This window comes from Nelumbo nucifera, chromosome 6, assembly GCF_055504915.1.
Source record: "Nelumbo nucifera cultivar China Antique chromosome 6, China Antique-T2T, whole genome shotgun sequence".
In the NCBI taxonomy this organism is placed as follows: domain Eukaryota; kingdom Viridiplantae; phylum Streptophyta; class Magnoliopsida; order Proteales; family Nelumbonaceae; genus Nelumbo; species Nelumbo nucifera.
Window position 1 is genome coordinate 20,030,412 of NC_142654.1, and position 24,499 is coordinate 20,054,910.

The 24,499-nt window shown below is 39.1% G+C and overlaps 1 protein-coding gene across 4 annotated transcripts in view; it reads left to right on the plus strand.

Annotated features, from left to right (window-relative positions):
- The window catches only part of LOC104608460 (putative LRR receptor-like serine/threonine-protein kinase At1g53420), a 53,223-nt gene that overhangs the window by 16,003 nt on the left and 12,721 nt on the right, over window positions 1-24,499 (plus strand). For all 4 annotated transcript variants that reach the window (XM_088889342.1, XM_088889341.1, XM_088889343.1 and 1 more), the window contains 5 exons: window positions 22-93; window positions 185-256; window positions 357-428; window positions 24,191-24,262; window positions 24,355-24,432. In XM_088889342.1, coding sequence (XP_088745468.1) covers window positions 22-93; window positions 185-256; window positions 357-428; window positions 24,191-24,262; window positions 24,355-24,432 — 366 coding nt within the window. The remainder of the gene's footprint in view (window positions 1-21; window positions 94-184; window positions 257-356; window positions 429-24,190; window positions 24,263-24,354; window positions 24,433-24,499) is intronic.

Genomic DNA, 24,499 nt, shown 5'->3' on the forward strand with positions numbered 1-24,499 from the left:
ATTTTGCCCTTATTCTCCTAGGATGGTTAGCTCGAATAATTTCACAGGGAGGCTGCCTGAAACACTTGCCAAGCTGACCAACTTGAAAGAATTGTAAATTTCTATAACTTCTTTAGTCTTATCCAATTTTTGAATCAATTTTTGTTATTTTGGTCAATTTGTGTTGTTCATTGGTAATATGCAGTTGGATGAACGATAACCAATTCACAGGAAAGATACCCAGTTTTATAGGAAATTGGACAAAGCTTGAAAAACTGTAAGAGGTTCTCCTTCCAAGATCTTGACTGCTTTGTAGTTGTGAAAATTCAATGTGCTGCTTTCCTCTCATTTCTAACACCTACGTTTCTTAATGATAGTTCCATACAGGCAAGTGGTTTGCAAGGTCCAATTCCTCCCCAAGTTTCTCTTTTGACAAACTTGACAGATTTGTAAGTAAAGGTTAACTGAAATTGTTCTAAATTTCTTTTCTTTGGATCCTTTAGAAAGACAGGCTCAGATTACATTTTACTAATTTCCGATTCTTGCATTTAATGATAGCAGCCCAAAATGTGTGCACACGGTTCTCTCGTCTCTTCGTTATCTCTCCTTTGTACCAAGTTTTAACTTACCAGCCATTTTCCAGATGGCAAATAAAGTAAAAGAGGGTCTTATTTTCACCCATGTATATATGAAAGTTTCAAATGCCATTTTTCTTGTAGGAAAAAGGGATTATAGCTGATAAGGGAAACTTTTGGGCCCTAATATCAATAAAAATAATATTTTTAATATAATTTCTAAAATATGTTAACTTTTTCAAAAATATATAAAAAAAGGGCAAAAACACTGTTCATCTTCTTCTTCTTCCAAACCACTGAATAAATCTCTCTCAAGCATAAATCTCTACCTTTTTTGTTCACCCTTGTAAAAAGGAATACTGAATATCCATAAGTTCCGATACACACTTTCACATGCCTCGTTTGCCTACTGTTCCCCTCTGATCAGAAAACTCGATACAGCTACGAACTAACAACAAAACGTCTCTACTACAAGACTATACAGCTACAGCTCTGAATATAATTGTACAAGAACAAGATTACAAGAAGAAAAATGCTTCTTTTTTTTCGATTTTCTTCAAAAATTTCTGGTTAGTTTTTCTTACAGGAAAAATTAATCCAAACCCAACACACCAAGCTCAGCCATGAATCAAACAAGAAAGAGTACAGAAAGAGTGAGGATTGCATAGTAGAGAATGGTTCTAGTCTTCTAGATCAGTCTATCAGACTAGTCTGAAATCTGAACTATTTTTTGTGTGGCTATATTGACTGATTTTATTGTGGTATGTGTTCATGAACAAATGGGTTAGTAATCAATCTAAGAATTTAAACAATACCGGGAGAAACCAGAAAGGAAATCTGAGGATGCACCAATCGATCTTTAAGTTAATTCCTCCAGGCGTAAACCAGCAAACAAAACCCAGCCCACTCCATCACCAATGAGCTGCACCCAGATGAAGCCAATGACATTGATGACGACAACGATCTCCTCGTCGTCTTCAGAAAGCCTCTGTTTATTCTCTTCCACTTGAACATACTCATCCCAATCCCGCCACTGGTTGGTGTAGTAGAGGCATGTTGTCAGATCGGCATTGCCGGAGGTGGGCGGAGGCGGTGGCAGCGGCGCTGGTGGATGGTGGTCATTGAGGTTTGTGGGGCTGGGGCAAAAGCAAGATGGGAAAAATATTTATTAATCTTCAGAGAGATTTATTTGGTGGTTTGGAGGAGGAAGAAGATGAACAGTGTTTTTGCCCTTATTTGATATATTTTTAAAAAAGTAAACCTATTTTAGAACTTATATTAAAAGGATTATTTTTATTGATATTAGGACCCAAAAGTTGCCCTTATCAGCTATAATCCCTAGGCAAAATTCTATTTGTACTATATGGAAAAGTTGTAAATGCCCTGCTTTTGGAACCATTGAATTCGGTTTATATTCAATAGTTGTGTGGGTTTCCAGATATATTCCATTTATGTATAGCAGAGCAAGTTGGTTTGTGGCTTTTGAAAATATGTCATCTATGTTTTTAATTTCTTTCTAATGACAGTATGGAGAATAGGTTCTTTGTGGATTTTTAGATCAGAAATTTGTACCATAAATTGATTGTATACCATGTTTTAGGGACTGTTTGCTGGAACACAACAGCCGAAGAAGAAGAAGAGAAGAAGAAGAGGAGAAAGTTTGAAAATGGCGGCTCTAAACCTTTCAGCCGATCCTATTATCTTATATATATGTTTATTACATAGTGTTACATGAATGGACTAGAATGCCCCTGATTAGTGATGGGACACCTAGACAAATAAAACATTAAACAAGTTTAGGCCCAATAACTAATGACTTAAGACTCAACAATGACTAACATATACATTAAATCAGCCGAACCAACACTCCCCCTCAATCTAAGCATGGATGTCAGTCACGTTTAGCTTGCTAAGTAAGTCCAAGAATTTCGTTGAAGCTAGCCCTTTTGTTAGCACATCTGCAATCTGCATCTCGGAAAGAGTATAAGGAATGCAGAGTTCCTCCGAGACTATTCTTTCTCTAACAAAGTGTTGGTCAATCTCAATATGTTTCATCCTATCATGTTGCACTGGGTTATTTGCAATGTTGATGACAGCCTTATTGTCACAGTACAACCTGAGAGGACACTCGATCTTTATCATGAGCTCACTAAGAAGGGTCCTAAGCCACTGAAGTTCAGCAACACCATGAGCCATAGCTCGATATTCAGCCTCTGCACTTGATCTAGCAACCACATTCTGCTTTTTACTCCGTCATGTAACCAGATTCATCCAACAAACGTGCAATATCCAGAAGTTGACTTCCTGTCCCCAACAGAACCGGCTCAATCTGCATCAATATACGCTTCAATTTCAATTTTATTGTGTTTTCTGAACAAAATTTCTTTTCCTGGGCAAGTCTTCAAGCACCTAAGAATCCTTTCCACTGCTCTCATATGAGGGATCTTTGGAGAGTGCATGAACTGGCTGACAACATGTACAACATAAGCAATATTTGGTCGAGTGAGAGTGCATCAACTTCCCTACTAGCTTTTGGTATGTCTCTTTATCAAGGTAGTCCTCTCCTATTGATTCCTGTAGACCATGGTTCTGTTCTATTGGAATATCTGCTGGCCTACACCCCATCATACCTGTCTCTTCTAGGAGGTCAAGGACATACTTCCGCTGACATATATAAATGCCCTCTTTTGACCTAACAACTTCAATCCCAAGGAAGTATCTCAGATGGCCCAAGTCTTTGATCTCAAACTTAGAAGCCAAGAACTCCTTTAATCTTTTTATCTCTTCCAGATCATCCCCAGTAATCACCATATCATCCACATAGACAATGAGTGCTGTAAGTTTGCTATTTTGTTTCCTTATGAACAAGGTATAATCTGCCCCACTTTGAGTGTACCCCACTTTCTTCATGGCCCCACAAAGCTTCTCAAACCAAGCCCGATGAGATTGCTTAAGACCATATAATGCTTTTCTCAGTTTACACACTTTCTATCAAAAACATAACCTGGTGGAGGATCCATGAATACTTCTTCATGTAGATCGCCATTTAGGAAAGCATTCTTCACATCCAGCTGATGTAGCTCCCATGAGAAGTTTGCAGCTAATGACAATAAAACCCGGATTGTGTTGAGCTTCGCTACTGGAGCAAAGGTTTTTTTGTAGTCAATCCCTTCCTTTTGAGTAAACCCCTTTGCCACAAGTCTGGCCTTGTACCTTTCAATGGACCCGTCCTCCCTATGCTTTACAGTGAACACCCACTTGCATTCGACAGTGCTCTTCCCTTCTGGTAGATCCACTAATTCCCAAGTCCTTGCTTTCATTAAGGCTTTCATTTCTTCATTCATAGCCTCTTTCCATCTTGGGTCAGACGCTGCCTCTGAGTACCTAGTAGGGACATGCACGGAGGAGAGAGCAGACACAAAGGAATAATAGCGAGGAGATAAACGTGAGTAAGAAACAAATTCAGCAATGGGGTGTCGGATAGTACAAGAACAGGTAGACTTACGAAGAGCAATAGGGAGATCCAAATTAGAAGTATGTGTGATAAGATTACCTGGAATTGCTGAGACAGGTCGATCCGAGTCCGATTGGTTGCTGCCATGAGTTAGAGGGCCCTTTTTCCTTCTGTTGTAGGTGATTCTTATATCTTTTTGTTGCCTACTGGAGTCCTCAGTAACATCTACAACATCAAGAGTGGTAACAGGCACAATGGGAGCCTCACTAGGTTCACCTGGGATGCTACAACTAGGAGGATCAGGAGGAGATGGAAGGCCCGAGGCAAAAAGAGGCACAAAAAAGGAGGGGGAAGAAGAATCCTCTTCCATCCCACTAGTCTCCCCCTGAAGAGGATTCTAGGAAGAATGAAAATATGATTGAGACTAAAAAAATACCACATCTTTTGTGACATATTTCTTCTTGGTGACGGGATCATAACACTTGTAATCCTTCTGTGTAGGAGAGTACCCTAGAAAGATTCTTTTCGTAGCCCTAGGATCCAGCTTGGTCTTCTTTGGATCCTTTACATGTATAAAACATACACAACCAAAGATGGTGGAAGAGGAAAGTCTGGAAGATTAGGACAAAGGACAGAGAAAGGAGTTTTCATACCCAACACCTTGGATGGCATCCGATTTATCAGATATGATGCGGTAAGGACTGCTCGAGACCAGTAGTGCTTGGGATCCTTGTGCTGAAATAGTAAGGCTCGAGCGGTCTCCAATAGGTGTCTATTCTTGCGCTCAGCAACCCCATTCTGTTCAGGGGTACTAGCACAAGATGACTGATGTAGCATGCCAGCATCCTCCATGAACAGGTTCAAGGATCTTTCAAAATATTCAGCAGCATTGTCTGATCGGAATTGCTTAATCTTCTTGTCAAGTTGTGTTTCAATCATTTTACAAAATGCCATGGTTATCTATGACACTTCATCATGTCCTTTTAACAAGTAGATCCATGTGCATCGTGAGTAGTGATCAATAAAACTGATAAAGTAACGAAAGCCATCAACAGAAACAAGAGGTGAAGGGCCCCAAACATCAGAATGAACCAAATCAAAAGGAGCTTGAATTTCATCACTAGAAACTAGATAAATAGTTCTACATTGTTTTGACAACTGACACACTTCACAAACTAAACTTTGACTTGAAATACCCTTGAATAATTCAGGAAACAACCCTTCCAATGATGAAAAAGGTAAATGACCTAGCCTAACATGCCACAAATGTAACCTAGCTATTGACTCCACATTATTCTGACTACTAGCAGCAGATGTTTGTAAGGCCGAACTGATGTCTACATCAAAATAGTAGAGACCTCCATACTCATGACTGCTCCCAATCGTTCTCTTCGTCAATCTGTCCTGAAAGACACAATGAGTAGGAAAAAAGGTTATGCTACAGTTCAAATTCTTTGTAAGCTTTGAAACAGATAAGAGATTGGAAGTAAGATTGGGAACATGCAGAACAGATTTAAGAGAGAGGTCCTTGCTTAGGTCAACCACCCCTTTCCCAGAGATGGTGGAGAGAGAACCGTCAGCAACTCTCATCTTATCTTGACCAGACAATAAGTTATAGGAAGAAAATAAAGAGGACATATGTGTCATGTGGTCAGTTGCACCGGAATCAATAATCCAAGAAGTAGAGTCAATAGAACTAGTTGCACTAAAAGCAGAGACAATACCTGATCTGGCAAGGGAGGTGGAAGCAAGAGAATTAGTCCTTAGACGGGTTAAAGCCCGGCTAAGGACCTCTACCTCATCAGCAGTGAAACCCAAGGACCCGGATACGGAGGAATTAGCAGTCTGTTCCATGGGAGAAGAAGCAACTGTTGATGTGTTCTTTGTGCTATCACCACTGTGACTAGTAACAAGGTTCCCACTTGCTACTTGACCCTTCTGGTGCTTCTTGTCTTTCCTCAAGGCAGCTGGTTTCAGATGAGGATAAAGAACCCAACACGTCTCTTTTACATGCCTTTCACCTCCACAATGAGTGCACTTAAGATGCCTCTTGTCTGAATACTTGTTCCCCTTTTGATTTGAAGAAATCAGGGAATGTTCAACAAGCTGTATTTGAGTGTCAACTTGCATCTCTTTCCTCCTAACCTCTTCATTCCTTACTAGATAATAAACATGATGTAAATCTGGCATTTCATCCCTTCCCAAAATTTGAGACCTTATGCTCTCATACATTGGGTCTAAACCAGCCAATAACTTAAAGGCTCTACCCTCTTCAATTTGTTTATCATGCATCTCCTTGTCTTTGGCATTCTCCCAATCAAGAATAAGGTGGTGATCAAGCTCTTCCCACAGTCCTTCTAGGGTTGCAAAATATGTTGCAACTGTCATATCTCCTTGTCTCAAGGTAGCAATGTCTTGGTTTAGCCTATAAATTCTGGCATTGTTCTTTTTCTGTCCATAAGTTTTAGACACTTTCTCCCAAATCTTAGCAGCAATGGAAAAGTGTTGAACAGTCCTGGCTACTCTTGGAGTCATTGAAGCAAGTAGCCAGGACATAACAGTAGCATTCTCCTTACGCCAAACTGCGTACTCCACAATACCCACTTCAGGTTCCTTCTTCTGCCTATCTAAATAACCCGTGAGTTCCTGGGAAGTAATGAAGAGCATGGCAGAAACAGACCATTCTCTGAAATTGTATTCATCCAACAACACACTGGTGATCTGCAAGCTGTGCAGATTTGGATTCTCCAGATTAGGAGACCTCCCACCAGATCTATTATCCCTAGAAGACACTTCCCCCGATATTGAAGACATCTCCTCCCTCTTACAATGATCATGATTGCAAATTCAGTACAAAGAATACTGTTTCAGACTTACCGAGGTTGTTACAGTCCTGAGAACTCGTAACAGATCTGAAACCAAGAGCAACCCACCGCTGCACTGTGCTGACTTCTGCTGGGCTTTGACTTTTGCTGTTGTAGACTGTAATCACCCCTACGACCTGTACTAGGACTGCCGAAATCAGTCCTTCCACCTAGATCTGTTCCACCCAGATCTCTCTTAGCAGCCGAATGGCTACTACCTGCTGTAAGGAGTCTAGTAGGGCATCAGCTTCTGGGACAAACTCCCCTTGGGCCCTACAACCAAGGGAAACCCTAGATACAAATCTTGCTGTGTTCTACGGTCAACCCTAGGGTTTCTTCACAGCGACCAAGATAGAGAAGAAAAAAGAAGGAATAGATAAGAGTAGAAAAGGTGGCGACGGCTGTAACCAGGAGATGGATTAATGCTCTGATACCATGTTTGCTGGAACACAGCAGCTGAAGAAGAAGAAGAGAAGAAGAAGAGGAGAAAGTTTGAGAATGGCGGCTCTAAACCTTTCAGCCAACCCTACTATCTTATATATATGTTTATCACATAGTGTTACATGAATGGACTAGAATGCCCCTGATTAGTGATGGGACACCTAGACAAATAAAACATTAAACAAGTTTAGGCCCAATAACTAATGACTTAAGACTCAGCAATGACTAACATATACATTAAATCAGCCAAACCAACAGGGATCAGTTTTCAGGAAAATACTGCAAGTTCCTATATTCTCATTTATCCTTTTTCATAATGAAGAAACAAGTTTAATCTCTCAATCATGGACATAGGCATGATGCCTCAAAATCTGCTTATTTTCTCTTCTGTGTTGATTTTCTACTCTTTTCTTTCTTTATTGAGATTCTATAGGGTTAAAGTTGAAGTTAATGAAGCCAGTGCAGATTTGGTGTCAGAACCTAGGTTTGATCAAAATTAATTATTCAGAGGTTTGGTTACTAGGAGTTCGTAATGTTGTAGATGTATTATAATAGAGATTTGGTTGCAAGTGGCAGCTTATGCTCTAGGCAAATAAAATGTGGATTTCCAATTTCAAATTCAGGGGTTTATGGAAAATGGATCTTCATCTTTTGGTTGAGAAGGGCGACTGACATTGTGGTTGAACACAGTCTGGAAAAAGCATTGAAGAGAAATGATGGTAAACTAGAAAAGATGAATGATAATATCAAGTAGAGATGTGTCAGAATGATTCAACCATATTTTATTTGGTAATGTAATGTTCAACATTTTGGAGGAGGGTTCTGTATCAGTATCATGGAAAAACTTAAAAAAGCTCTATCCACTTTAGTGCTTTTCTAGGGACGGTGGGGAGCTGCTGTTGTTTTGGGCTAGGGGGCATTAGGAGTTATCTAGGATATCCGAGTTCCTCCTTTGCAATCAGTGGAATCATATCATATTGAATAGGGAGTATTGCTATAAAAGGATGTAAAAAATACATACATTATATAGTTATTTACTGTTGTTTTTTATTTGAGTAATCCTCTCCCTCTTCCATTATAATATAATTACAAAGTAAAAAAGTTTTGCCAATAACTCATATCTAAAATGGAAATCACATAAGGGCTGAAGATGGATAATTTTAGAAATCTTTCAGGAGACTAAACATGTTCAGAAGGTTTTAAATTAACTACACCTTGCATAAAGTTGGTTTCAAGATGAAGAAATATGACAATACCCATTTATTTCTTACCTCACTTATTAATTCCAATGACAATCTATTGGAAAAGCTCATGGAATTGCTCATGTCTAATGAGGTTAGGTGGAAACCTGATCATGACAATGGGTAACAATCTAAGAAGATTTGTTGTTTGGAAAGCATAGGATGTTTGATAGGGAAAGAGAAGCAAATTCAGATCAAATGGATTTTAGACTTAAGATGTTCTTTTCATGTCCACTCTAGAGAAACTTCTAGGTGCAATATTTACCACTATAAGTGTAGTTATGAAACGGGATGTTTTGAATGTAAGGATAATAGAAGAACTGATAATCCTTGCAATGTGGCAATTGTAGTAGTGGAAAATAATGATTAGTAAACTAGATGTTCTCTAGTCTCCAAAGCTATTGACACCATGTTATATGGTAAGTGAATATCAGACCTAGGATATCTGCTCCAGGAGGGAACTTCTTGATATATGGTAAGTGAATATCAGACCTAGGATATCTGCTCCAAGAATCAGCCGTGAGGATGGATGCGGGTATTCCAGTGTCGGAAACACAAAGAAAGGTTTTCCAAGTGGGTAGGTCGTCAGGAAGTGATTCTTTTACCATGTCTACTTCCCAACCTTGTCCAAAAAGGGGAAAGGCCTTAAAACCATATGCCGCCTGTCAGCAAGTCATTTTTAGTGATTCTAGTCCTACCCCCGTTCTATCAGGTATGGGTGTCAATTCTGTTTTAGGTACTGACTTGTTTGCTATGCATGTAACAGATATCCCAGCTTCCCATCCAGGAGTTTCTAATGCAAGAGAGAGGGTGATAGTGGAAGGAGGAGAGAGGGTGTTGGAAGGAAGTAGTAAGGGGGAGGCAGATAGAATTTGGGAGTTGATCTGTACAATGATGGAGGAACAAAATAAAAAGGAAGGACTCGTAGAAAGATGCTGTAGCAAAAATAAGTGTGAGAAGGGTAAAATTCTTTCTCAAACATTGGCTGGAAAGGATGGAGAAATTGGGAAGGGGGGGGGGGGAAGAGGAACAAATAAGAAAAAAAGATCTGAAGTGGAAAGGCTAATCTTAGACATTGAGGGGGATTTAGAATTCAGTGGTAGAGGGGATAGGTGGAAGGGCCTAAAATGAGGAGTATATGGCCTCTTATTGGGTCCTTTGCTATTTTGTATCGATGAAAATTATTAGCTGGAATGTAAGAGGGTTAGGGAGTGCAAGGAAGAGAAGGGCGATCAAAGACCTACTCCGAAGGGAAAAACCTGATATTGTGCTGTTACAAGAATCCAAACTGATGGAATTAGATGGGAGATGGGTGAGGAGTTTTTGGAGGTCTAGAGGTTTAGGTTGGAGCTCGTCTCCTTCTTGGGGAGCCTCGGGGGGGATTGTAACACTATGGAGGAAGGATGTGGTGGAAGAATTGATAGGCAGATTCTCAGTTTCCATTAAGTGCAAGAATGTAGAAAATGGGTGTGTATGGGTCTTAACCAATGTTTATGGCCCTAATTCTTATAGAGAGAGGAATGAGATGTGGGAGGAACTATATGCAATTAAGGGGCTATGGGATGGTCCTTGGTGCCTGGGCGGGGATTTTAATGTCATTAGATTCTCTGATGAAACCAGTAATCCCCAATAGGTAATCTCAACAAGCATGAGGAAATTTAATGGTTTTACTGAAGATTGTGAACTGAAGGAAATACCTCTGCTGCAAGCCAGTTACACTTGGTCCAACCTTCAGGAAACCCCTTTGTGCTCATAGTTGGATAGAGAAATCAGTTGGAGACAAAAATCTAGACACAAGTGGATTAAGGAAGGCGATGGGAACACTAGATTCTTCCATGATTTGGCCAATGGGAGACGAAGAAAGAATTTTGTGACCAAGCTAGAGATAGGAGAGGAGGTGATTACCAACCAGGATGACATAGCCAGAAAATTTGTGGACCACTTCAAATCGATTTATAGAAGGCCTTTGAGTGAGAGAACAATTATGGAAAGGGTGGATTGGCCAAGGATTGATGAAGAAGTGGCAAGGTGGCTGGAAAGGGATTTCGAGGAAGAAGAGATTAAGAAAGCTGTCTTTCTAATGGATAGATCCAAGGCTCCGGGTCCAGATGGCTTTACAATGGGTTTTTATCAAGACTGTTGGGAGGTGTTGAAAGAGGATCTAGTTGAAATCTTTAAGGAATTTGCAGACAATCACACTATAAGCCCTGGAATTAATGCCACCTTTTTGGCCTTGATACCTAAGAAGAATGATGCCAACCACCCAAAAGATTATAGGCCTATTAGTCTGGTGACAAGCATCTATAAAATTCTGGCTAAAGTGCTCTCATTGAGAATCAAAACAGTCCTCCCTACCATCATTAGTGGAACTCAGGGGGCTTTCATTCAAGGGCGACAAATAACGGATCAGATCTTAATTGCGAATGAGTGTGTGGAGGAAATGAAAAGGTCTAGTAGGAAAGGATTCATTTGTAAATTGGATCTTGAAAAGGCCTATGATTTGGTGGACTGGGAGTTTCTATTAGAGGTTATGCGGAATGGTGGTTTTGGGGACAAGTGGTGTAGTTGGATCTTTGGGTGTATCAGTACTTGTCACTACTCTATTCTGTTAAATGGTACGGTGAGGGATTTTTTTCCAGCTTGCAGGGGTGTCAGGCAAGGGGATCCACTTTCACCATTCCTTTTTACCTTAGTAGCTGATGTGATTAGTAGGATCATTACTAAGGCTGACAGTGAAGATGCCATCAGGGGTTGGAGAATAGGGAGACACCAAGTCCCCGTCACCCACCTTCAGTTTGCAGACGACCTAATGATTTTTTATGAAGGAGGTCTTAGTGAAAAGGTAGCAAACCTAAAGGAGCTAATAAAAGGATTTGAAAGTGTCTCTAATTTGAGAATAAATCTGGAAAAGAGTTGCGTAGCAGGTATAAATTTGGAGGTAGGGGAGGTCGAGGCTATTGTGGAGTGTCTTGAGTGTTCCACCTCTGCTTGGCCTATGTCATATTTAGGGCTTCCTTTAGGGGCAAATCCTAGGGAGAGTAGATTTTGGACCCCAATGTTAGAAAAATTTGAGAAGAGATTAGTCTCTTGGAAGAGGAACTATATCTCTTTAGGAGGAAGAATTACCCTAATAAGAGCTACCTTGGCTAACTTACCTACCTATTATTTGTCTGTCTTTAGGATACCAGTTAGGGAAGCTAGGAAGCTGGAGAAGTTGATGAGAGACTTCTTATGGGAGCCGGGACAAGAGAAAAAGGATCACTTGGTTAATTGGGAAATTGTGTGCAGAAGTAAAGAAGAGGGGGGTTTGGGAATTGGGAGGGTAATTAGAAAGAATCAAGCTCTGTTAGGGAAATGGTTGTGGAGATGGCCTTTGGAAAGAGAGAGATTGTGGCATGAGGTGGTAGGAAGCATTCATGGGAGGTCAGAGAATGGATGGGATGCTGGTGTATCGGCAAGCTAACCTAGCAGCACCTTGGAAGGCTATTCACAACACACTTCCTCAATTCCTCAATTTTATCAGGTATGAAGTTTGTTCTGGCAACTCTATCCTTTTTTGGGAGGATATTTGGGTAGGAGACTCACCGTTAAAGGATTTGTTCCCCTCGCTTTTTTCTATTTCTTTGTACAAAAAAGAGGTGGTCTCAAAATCTGTCTCACCCTTGGGAACACCCTTAGATCCTACTTGGGATTTTGGTTTTCGTAGAGGACTTTGGGATGCTGAAATTGAGTCTCTTTCTTTTTTGCTTGGGTGTCTTAATCAGGTTTGTTTGGATCCCTCCAAGCCAGATAAGAGGGTTTGGACTCCTAGACCCAATGGAACCTTCACTTGTGCTTCTTTTTTCAAGTCCATCTCTCAACTTTCTACTCACCAACCCTTTCCGTCAAAAGAAATTTGGTATAGGTCAGTCCCCCCAAAAATTATGGCTTTTTGTTGGGAAGTTTTCCATGGGAAAGTAAACACTTTAGATAACCTACAAAAGAGAAGACATTTTCTCTGTATTTCTCCTAATTGGTGTATCCTCTGTAGAGCTCACGGTGAGGATTGTTACCATCTATTAGTATCTTGTCCGTTTTCTGCAGACCTTTGGGCTTGGCTACTTTCGTTGTTTGGGGGTAGTTGGAGTCTACCAGCAGAAGTTCACATCGCTCTTCAACCATTCTACCTTTTATTGGCCTACAAAAATAGGGAGAATTATGTAGAGATGTGCTCGTGTTGCCTTGGCTTGGACTCTTTGGGAAGAAAGGAATCTCAGAATTTTTCAAGATAAGGAAAGGAACAACCAAGATTTGAAAGACTGTGTGTTAAACAGGGCAATACATTGGCTGAAGACCTTGGAAATCTTAAATCAATTCTCCTTTAATGACATTTGGAGAAATTGGTTAGCAGTAGCAAGGTGCTCATCTTTAAAGGCCAAATCAATTACAAGCTGGTCTCCTCCACCCGAAGGCTCAATTAAGTTGATCTTTGATGGAAGCAGCATGGGTAATCTAGAATTATCCGGAATGGGGGGTGCTTTGAGAAATGAGAAGGGAGAGATTTTGTTGCTCTACTCAGGTCCTTTGGCAATTGGGAATTCCATCAGGGCAGAACTTTTAGCTGCTGTACAAGGGGTCCAATTTGCAAACCAGCTGGGGGTACAACAACTAATAATCGAGGGGGATTCCAAAGTGGTGGTGGGTTGGTTGAAAAATTCTGAAGAGGCTATGTGGCAATACAAGAATGAAATGAAGAAATTTAGTTGGTTGACAAGGAATATGTTGGTCACTGTACAGTGGGTGGGGAGATCAGCAAATACCTTGTCAGATGTGTTAGCTAAGCAAGGGGTAAATAGGGAAGAATTATTTTGGGCTCAATTGTGATTCTTGTTTTTCTTTCCTAGTTTACTTGTAAGTTTCAAGGAGGGGCTGCAGCTCGTGCCTCTCACTGGGATGATGTATGAACTCACTCTAATTTGCTTATGAATCAATAAACTTACTATTATTCATCAAAAAAATGCAAGTGTTAAGATAGTTAGTAGCTTTAGGCTCCTTTGGATAGAGAGGATGCTTTGCAATTTAAAAGTTTTTGTTGCTGGTTCATACAAGGTAAAGAGATAGGAAGGAAAAGAGGTGTGGTAATTAATGCCTTCTGCTATTTTCTGGTGCATTTTGGCTGAGAGAAATTCTCATATGTTTTTATATAGTTAATTGACAATTTTTTTAGGTGGCGTTCAGTAACACTGAATTTTTTTTTTGATCAATAACCAATAACTTTCATTAGTTAAGAGTAGAAAATATTTAGGCCTTGTTCGTTTCGCGGATTTTGGAAGGGGGGAAAGCCGGTCAATGGGATTTTGATTCCCATTGACCAACTCTCCCACGTTCTTTTACAATATTTAGGTGGGACCACAGTAAATGTCTTTCCCTTGGGTATCACTTACCTGGGAAAGTGTTACCCTTCTCCCACTTTTTCCCAAGTGGAGAGTAAATGATCAAAATATAATATGTCAAAAATGACCATTAAAAATTTAATTCAAAGAGCATGGACCTGGACCCAAGGGTAAAAATGACAAAACATAGAAAAATTAACCACTTACCTGGGAAAGTGGGTGAGGCAAAAGAACATGGGAATGTTGAAAGGTCTCATTTTCGTGGGTAAATTTAACAAAAAAGAATATGGGTAAATACACTTACCCGGGTAAATGGCCTCTTTCTAAATGAACAAGGCCATGAATACAAAAGTGGGAAGAGGTAAACTCTCTTAACTCTCCCCCAAAAATAAAATTACAATGTAGCCCAAAACAAATGACTTCTTCCCACCCCTTTTTCGGCCAGTGCATTTGCAAATGAATTGGCACAACTTTTAACCTACTGCATATACACTTCCATTCCCTGAGTTAACCACTTGGCACTTGTGTTGTTTCCGTTCATTAATGTATGTCCACATCCCATCATTTGCCTTCTCTATCCAGCCAATTACCACTTGTGAGTCTCCTTCAATGATCAACCTGTTTATATTTAGCTCCTTAGCCTTTTTCACCCCTTCTAACAAATCTAGAATTTCTGCTCTCAGTGAATCCCCAAACCCAATTGGTCCCGAATAAAGTGCTATTACTGAACTTGCCTCCGATCTGAAAATACCACCAACCCCTGATGGCCCTGGATTTCCTTCATTGCTCCCATCAAAGTTGAGCTTGATAAAGCCTTCCGCCAGGGGATTCCACAAAGGATGAGTTATGATTCTGCTAGGAGCTGAGGCTGCTATTTCTTGCCAATTGTTCACAATGGTCTCTAGGGGAACGTCATGAAATATGTTTATTGTCTTTACCCATTGAGCCACCCTCAATGTAATCACCTCTATGATTATGTCTCTGCTTCTTTCTTTTTCAGCAAATAATCTTTCATTCCTTTCCTCCCAAACTGTCCAACAAACCGCTGCCCTGGTGCACCTCCACATTATTCTTCCCCTCTTTTTGTTGTCTGACTACCAATAGAGTAGACGAAGAGGCTTTGAATCCTTGAAGGGGGAATCCACCTGAATCTTTGGTTCAGTAACGCTGAATTGACCACCGAAAACTGAAGGTTTTTCTTTTTATTGTTTGGTGGTCGTTCAGTTGTACCTCTTAATGGAGCCACCTAACACCGAAAACCCCTCTGAATATTTCAGACGTTAAGCTACCTCCGAGTGGATTCAGAGGTAGTGCACGAAAATTGAATTCCAGTGGTGCCCTTTTAAACTTATCCAAATCTATTCCCTATCTTAAAATTATTTATTTTATATTATCCAAAACTACCCCTATTCTATTTATTTTGTATTATTATTATTATTATTTATTATATTTATGATACTTTTAACCAAGGAAGAGAGGAAAGAAAGGAGAAAAGAGAGAAGAGAAAGAATCTGGGTCCCACCGGGCCAGATTTGAGTAGAATTAGGGTCCCAATTGAGAATCTTTGGTTATTCCAGACCATGCTTTCTTTGGAGAAGCAACAGTTCGAAATCTGGGTCTCTAAACCAGTGCTTTAGCGTGGCAGGAAAATCGAAAGTGGAAACGGGAAGTGTTAGGAAAGCAAAGGCAGAGCTATGGGCCGTTCCGAGACAAGGTTCTTTCAGGAACTGGCCTTGTACACTGCAAGCGCTGCTTGGTGTTATTCGTTGGCTTCCGTCAACTAGACCCAAATAGTGCTACCAGAAAGAAAGCCCAGGAACCACTTTCTATGCCAGTTCTTGTAACAGAAACTTCAAGCCTAGAAGAACAAATCCAAGATATGCAATGAAGATTGGCTGAAAAGGATGCTGAAATTGCACCCCTAGCTGCACAATTGGCATCTCAAGCTAGCACTTTCACTAGGGAAACTTCACAGCAATCTATTCTGGTTCCAACCCCTACTTCTCAATTGGATTTAAAGGCATTGATTGCAGAAGGGATTAAGGAGTTTTAGGAATCATTGACTCCACCAGTTCTGGGATATAGAAAGCCTTATCATGCTCATTATGACACACTTCCTTTTCCTCCTGGCTATCAAAAGCCAAAATTTGATGGGATAAATGGATCTCCTAATGAACATCTTGCCCATTTCTATTCAGCTTGTGGTGAATCTGCAATGTCAGATGCCTTGCTAACAAGGCAATTTGTCCAATCATTAAAAGGAGCAGCCTTCACTTGGTACACTCAATTAGCGCCAGGATCAATTATTACTTGGGATGACATGCAACATGCCCTTTTGGCACAATTTGTTAGTTCCTAAAGAAAGTTTTCAATAACAGATTTGGTTGAAACTATACAAAGATCAAATGAAAGTGTCAATGAATTCATCATATGTTGGAGGAATATGAACCTTCAATGTGTTGAACAGTTGAAGGAAACCTCAGATGTACAAATGTGTGCCAACAACCCCTTTTGGCACAATCATTGACGCATTAGTATCCCAGGCTTGCAATGTTGAAAGGCAAATTGCTAGACATAAGTTTGTAGCAAGAAAGCTTAATCCACCTCCGGAACTGAAGAAAGATGGAAAAAAAGTCTACAGGCAAAGGAGAGGCAATGGCCACCTTTGTGAATGTTAAGAAGAAGGATTCAAGTAAAGGGAAATATATATCTAAACCTTTAACTCTTCAAGAAAGGAGGGAAAAGAAACACTCATTTGACAATGAGGATGTAGAAGGGAATTTTGAAGACCTTATGGCAGCAAAAGTTATTAAATTGCTAGAACCAAAACGATTAGGTGATGTCAATAAGACAAAAGATCCAAAATATTGTCCTTACCATAGAATGGTCAGTCATCCCTTAAAAGAGTGTTTGTCTTTAAAGATTTCATTCAAGCAATGATAGATAAAGGGGAAATTGAAATAGCAGAATCTCCTACAAAAGAAACTATTGCAGCTGCAAACAATATATCCCTTGTAGAAGAAGAAAATCCAAATAGTCCCTCATTATATGAATTGACGAAGGAGCCAAGCATTTTGTGTTATCATTCCTCCACATCAAAAGAGGAAGAAAGTTGGTAGACAGTGATCAACAAAAATCCAAGAGGGATAATTAAACCCCTAGAAATAGAAATCTCTCCATCTCTGGGTATTAAGTTTAGGGGTCAAAAAAATTCCAAGAAGAAGAAAAGAAGAAGAGCCAAGAAGAAATCTCTAATGGTTTTGGAGGATGAATATGAGCAGCCCTTGAGATTCCCTATTACTCTAAAAGAGTATATGACAAAAGAAATACTCAATGAAGGCTTAGGCAAAGTGGACATAACCCCAATAGTGCCATGCTATATGGTATCTTGCAAAGAAGAAGAGATGCATGCGGCTGAAAATGAGGTGGACCAATTCACCCTACAATACAGCCGATGTCGTGTTCCTCCACAAAAATCATCTTCAAACAAGAAGGCAGATGAAGATGACAATGATCCAAAAGAGCAAGCAGAAATTGAAGAGGAAGGATCCAAAGAGAATGAGTAGGAATTAAAAGTACATGGACAAAGTAAGGCAAGAGACCCTAAAACATATATACCAATAAGAGTTCAGCCTCATGTTCAAAAGGCAATGCGGGAAGCTCGACTACGTATTAAGTATGATATTCTGGCTCACTTAAAATGTATTCCTGCATTGTTAAGTGTTTATGATTCCCTTCAGTTTTCCTCGGAGCTGAGAAAAGCATTACTAAATCCTGAACACTTCAATATCCCTTTAAACTTTATCTACTCTCAATCCTTCTCTCTCTCTCTCTGTGTAGAGTTCTGTTAGAACTCTAAATCTTATCTCAAATCTTTTGCTTTCTTTGATTGGTTGTATTCTATCTGGTGGATTCTATCCACCACAAAAGAAATATTAAAATCGATAAAAAAAGATTTACACATGGGACTCACTGCCCTGTTTGGTGGATTTTATCCACCTCAAAGAACAGAATTCTCAGTGGGTTTCTCAATGTGTTACAACATATTAAAAATAAAGACTAGTACTTGGGACCCACTATTCTATTTGGTGGATTTTATCCACCTCAAAAGAATAAAACTCTTAGTGGAATGCCTAGTATTACAACAAATTAAAACAAAAAAGAAAATAGAGGTTCATATTTGGGACCCACTGTTATTAATGAGCTGCCATGTGTTTCAACAAGTATATTGATACCTGTAAACAAAAAAGAAATCAATTTTGGGAACCCACTCACATTCGGTGGGTCTCATCTACCACAAACGAATATCATTAGTGGAGCATCCACTGTCATAAGATGGGGACCCATTATCACACTTGGTGGATCTCATCCACCTCAAAAGGTCAACAATGGACCATCCACTGTTACAACAAGTTTGATTATTTTGATTGGGTGGGTCCCACCCACTATAAAAGGGGAGTTTAATATCAAGAATTCAATGCTCTAGTGGGCCATACCCATTGTCATAACAGGTTTTAAATAACCTGATTTGGTGGAGGTCCATTGAGAATAGTGGGTCCCACTACCAAATTAGCATAATGGTCCCACTTATCAGCAAGACCCAATGTTATTTTTTGTTTAAAATAATAAAGTGGGTCATGCCCATTGTCAAATCAGCTTAGTGGGTCCCACTTATCAGTGGGGCCCACTATTGATATTTTTAGTTAGAAATATTCAAGTGGGCCACACCCACTATCAAATCAACATAGCAGGTCCCACTTATCATTTGGATCCATTGTTAAAATATTCTAGTTTAAAATGTCAAAGTGGGTCATGCTCACTATCAAATCAACATAGTAGGTCCCATTTATCAGCGGAGCCCATTGTTAAAATATTCCAGTTTAAAACGTCAAAGTGGGCCATGCCCACTATCAAATCAACATAATGGGTCCCGCTTGTCAGCGGGGCCCATTCTTAAAATATTCAAATTTAAAACGCCAAAGTGGGCCATGCCCACTATCAAATCAACATAATGGGTCCCACTTGTTAGCAAGGCCCACTGTTACAATATTCAAGTTTAAAGCTATCAAGTCATCATAATGGGCCCCGCCCATCAGCGGGGCCTATTGTTAAAATAATTAAGTTTAGAATATCAAAGTGGACCATGTCCACTATCAGAGTAGCATAATGGGTTCCATTTATTAGCGTGATCCACTATTAAAATATTAAAGTGGGCCATGCCCACTAGCAAATCAATATAGTTGGTCCCACTTGTTAATAGAAGCCACAGTGAAATACTTAAGTGGGTAATGCCACCATTAAATCAGCATAATGGATAAGTACCCAATAGTGGGTGGGTCCCATGACCTATCCACTAATTGTGGGGCCCGCTTATGGGTATAATCCACTAAGAGACCAAGCTAATGGGCTTGCCTATACCTGTTATTGGGTTTAACCCTTACAAAGTAACACTTTCACATAAAATCAAAATCAATGGGTATTTCCTCTAAGGAATATAATTAAGGGGTTTTAGCAGACATATTGCACACTTATACACCTTGAATGGGGAAACCCTAATTCTACTCAAATTATTTTTTTTTTTGTATTTTCTGATCAAAACATATATTGCTGTGAAGTTTCCCTAGTGGAAGTGCTAGCTTGAGATGCCAATTGTGCAGTTAGGGATGCAATTTCAACATCCTTTTCAGCCAGTCTTCGTTGCATAGCTTGGATTTTTTCTTCTAGGCTTGAAGTGCCTATTACAAGAATTGGCACAGAAATTGGTTCTTGGTCATCTGCAATGATTACACTTTTCTGAAACTGAGAAGACATTTCTTCCATATACTCTATGTCTTGAACTAACAATTCAGGATCTTCATACATTGGGTTGATTCTTTGAACAATAGACACCTCATCCATTGTCTCTGATTGACTATTTGAACTTACACTTGAGGTCTCCTCCCAACTTTGTAATAATCGAGCCTTTGCTCTTGTGATGGGTCCTCTATATAAGTTCTTTGGTGGGCATAGTATATGCCCTCAGCTTGAAAAAGATCACTTCTTGCTTGGCATACATATATCCTTATATGAATGCCCATTTCTTTGCTTCCATATCTGATTTTGATTTTTGTGATTGTTTTGCCACAAAATCAGCAAGTCATATAGAGACTTCAGCTTGAGATTTCTTAGTCTTCAAAGATCTTTTAGACCTTCGAATAATATTAGAAGACTCTCTTGATGCCTCTTTTGTAAGGGAAGAAATTTGATTGAAAACAACTTTCTTTCCACGAAGGGTAGAGTCGTTTCCACTTGATGACCTGAGTTCAATAAATCAAGGTTTCAACTAAAATGAAGTAGAAGCATTTTCATTCTTCTTCTTTGAAACCTCGGTGGAGATTTTGGAAATAGAATTTTCTTTAGAGATAGTCACCATCATGACCGGTGCTGTTGGAGGAATGGGTAAATTAACTGGAATGATACCAATCATGATTTGGGTAGGTGGAATTGTCCTATCCCTAGGTTTGATGATCTTAATTGGAGCAGTTGCCCTTGATGTTGAGATCTTCGAGGTTGTAGAAACAACCTTCTTGAGTGTACTAGTTTTAGGAGGCTCGAACCCTGCAACCTTAGCAGAGTTAAGCATAGCCTGTACACATAGGCTTCTCCTTATAGGGGGTGTCTTAACGGCCTTTTTCTTTTTCTCCTTTTTGATTTTCTTCTCAATCTTAGGAATTGAGGGCAAAACAACAACAAGGGGGTTTGTTTCCACAGTAAATATTTCCTTGTAGGATGGTTTCTTTGAACTCTTCGCCTTTCCCTTGTCCATGGTAGTGAGTTGACCATAATACACAATTACTTTGGGAGCCATGCTTGTTAACCTATTTTTATAAGAACATCAGAAGTCTTTCAATGAAATCAAAGATGAAAGGGAGAATAGGGTCCCATTGGGCGTGCCAAAATCATGTTTTGATTAGAAAATACAGAAAAATAATTTGAGTAGAATTAGCGTTTCCCTATTCAGGGTGTATAAGTATGCACTATGTCTGCTAAAACCCCTTAATTATATTCCTTAGAGGAAATACCCTTTGATTTTGATTTTATGTGAAAGAGTTCATTTGTAAGGGTTAAACCCAATAATAGGTATAAGCAAGCCCATCAACTTGGTCTATCAGGCATCAGCTTGGTCTCTTCCACCCACTATTGAGTCCACTATGCTGATTTAATGGTGAGAATGGCCCACTTAAGTATTTCACAATGGGTTCTATTGACAAATGGGACCCACTATAATGATTTGGTAGTGGGTATGACCCACTTTAATATCTTGATAGTGGACCTTGCTAATAAATGGGATCCATTATGCTAATATGATAGTGGACATGGTCCACTTTGATATTCTAAACTTAATTATTTTAACAATGGGCCCCGCTGATGGGCAAGGTCCATTATGATGCCTTGATAGCTTTAAACTTGAATATTGTAATAGTGGGCCCTGCTGAAAAGTGGGACCCGTTATGTTGATTTGATAGTGGGCATGATCTACTTGGTGTTTTAAACTTGAATATTTTAAGAATGGGCCCCACTGACAAGTGGGATCTATTACGTTGATTTTATAGTGGGCATGGCCCACTTTGACATTTTAAACTTGAATATTTTAACAGTGGACCCTGCTTGTAAGTGGGACCCACTATGTTGATTTGATAGTGGGCATGACCCACTTTGACATTTTTGACTTGAATATTTTAATAGTGGGCCCCACTAAGCTGATTTGATAGTGGGCATGACCTAATATTTTAAACAAAAAAACATTGGGTCTTATTGATAAGTGGGACTATTATGCTAATTTGGTAGTGGGACCCACTATGCTGAATGGGCTCCCACCAAATCTGGTTATTTAAAATCTGCTTTGATAGTGGGTATGGCCCACTAGAGCATTAAATTCTTCTTTTTAAATTCCCCTTTTTATAGTGGGTGGGACCCACACAACCTGAACAATTTTTACCTTCTTTTGAGGTGGATGAGATCCACTGAGTGTGACAGTGGGTCCCCAATTTTTAATTTCTGATAATTAGATCTTATGGGTGGGACCCATCAAACCAGAATCATGTGCACCTGTTATAATAGTGGATGCTCCATTGATGGTATTCTTTTGAGGTGGATGAGACCCACGGAATGTGAGTAGGTTCCAAATATTGACTTTTTTTGTTTTGTTTTACAGGTATCAATAAACTTGTTGAAACACTGGGCAGCTCATTAATAATAGTGGGTCCCAAATATGAACCTCTGTTTTCTTTTTTTTTTTTTTTTAATTTGTTGTAATACTAGGCAGTCCACTGAGAGTTCAGTTCTTTTGAGGTGGATAAAATCCACCGAATAGAACAGTGGGTCCCAAATACTAGTCTTTATTTTTAATCTATTGTAACACACTAAGAAGTCCACTGAGAATTCTGTTTTTTTTTATCTGTTTTAACATTTCTTTTGTGGTGGATAGAATACAATCAATCAAAGAAAGCAAAAGATTTGAGATAATATTTAGAGTTCTAACAGAACTCTACAGAGAGAGAGAGAGAGAGAGAGAGAGAGAGAGCTTAAAGGGATAGAAGATAAGAGATCAAAAGGAAAAAGAAAATCTTTTACCTGTGTATTTATCCTCTCTAATCAGTAAAATTGCAGGTTCCCTCTTCTATTTTCTCTTTTCTCTCTTTCTCTCCTTTCTTTCTCTATCTATCGCCCCTTTTTTGCTCTGCTCTCCCCCTCTTATAGAGGATGTAGTTATGGGTAGGGAAGTTAGAGCAACCTCCCCACTCTTCATACGTGGGGTGGTTGCTTAACTCTCCACATAACCAGAATAATTTAGAACTTAAATTTATGTGAAGTGGGCCAGCTGTCAAATCTGGCCCCCTCAAGACTTATATATATTTTTTACATCATATATTATATATATATATATATTTAACTTGATCAACTTCATTCCTTAATTGTTCAGGATTTAGTAATGCTTTCAGAGCTTTTTCGGAGTTTTTTTTTTTTTTTTTTTTGCTTTTCAGACAGATTCAGATTTACTGAATGCCACTTCAGAGATTTTTTGCTTTTCACAAATAGAAGTCTTACACCACAAAATGGTGGTTAGCCTTGGCCAACTCCTTCTGGAACTCAGAAATATTATCTTTTACATTATTTGGCCCCAAAACATGTATCCCTCATTGTCCATTGTTTTTCCAGCCCATCTGGGCAGGCCGTTTGCAGCCCGTGGGGTCCAACTTACAATTGCTCCCACGTCCTTACATATTTGAGAATAAATTCAGCACAAAAGGATGTACTATGAAGTAAAGTCAAAGGTACCCTGTGTACTATGAAGTAGTTGGCAAAGTGCAATCATAGCTGTAAAATAAAGCCAAAAATAGCAAAGAAAAAGAAGTAGACAGGTGCTGTAGCAAGTTTACAGCAGTCCTGTAAGAGAGAAGAAAGGAAGAAAGAAGAGAGAAGAGGGTTTAGAAGAACTGATTGTGGGCCTGTGGGGTCTAATGAGTCCCTCACTTTTATAGTTTTGAAATAACAGAATGAAATTACACCAAGGCCCCTTATGAGGCGGCTGCGGCTAGAACTTAAAAGGGTCATGTGACAATACACAAGCTGCTCAAACGAGCTCCGTATAACCAATATTTTGAACAGAATACTTTATTTAAAATCGGAGTGGAATGATAGAACAAGATTCATGTAGCCGACCCCATATGGTTGGACAAGTTTTAATTGAGTTTAGTGTATCATGATGACACACTGGTCTATACTGTTTATGCACTTCCATGTTTTGATAGTAAATAGAACATTCATTTTATATCATAACCATTTAAAGAATCCCTCTCTTTCCATCCATCAAAAAAAAAAAAAACATCTCTTTCCAGGAATAATACTTCCTCTCTAAAGTTGAAGGCGGATTTAAGAAAGTTGGGGATGATTAATATCTATACCCAACCTGAGAGGGAGTATTGATATATTAGTTAAAAGCTCATGTTTATTTATTTTTACTGCTGATATATGTTTCTATTTAAACCTTTTTATGTTTCTGTTTTTTCTTTTTTATATATGGGCAGCCAGGGATATTATTGGCATTGTACACATGTTTATTCTTTATTATAAATAGACATGAGGGGTGGTAGATGATCTTTTTTCTTCTGATCCATTCTTCCTTAATTTCTCTGTTCTTTTTCTCTTCCCTCTACCTATTCTCTTCGCCTCTTGATTATCTATATCATTTTTCTGTTTTTATAATTCAAGTATTCTCATGCAGAAGGATCAGTGACTTAAATGGAACAGAAGGGAATTTTCCGCTACTAAATAACATGAAAATGATGATGACATTGTAAGTTGGATGGTTATAAATGTTAATTTATTGAAGTATGCCTATCTACTAGTTAAGTGAGTTTTTTTTTTTTTTTTGGTTTATTATTGTAGGATATTAAGGAGTTGCAACCTTATTGGAGAATTTCCTTCGAGCCTAGGAAATGGAAACTTCGAAAGTCTAATAATTTTGTAAGTCTAGATTTCTATCTTCCTATGGAAATTTGTTAGTTCAAAAGAAAATACTTAACCATATACT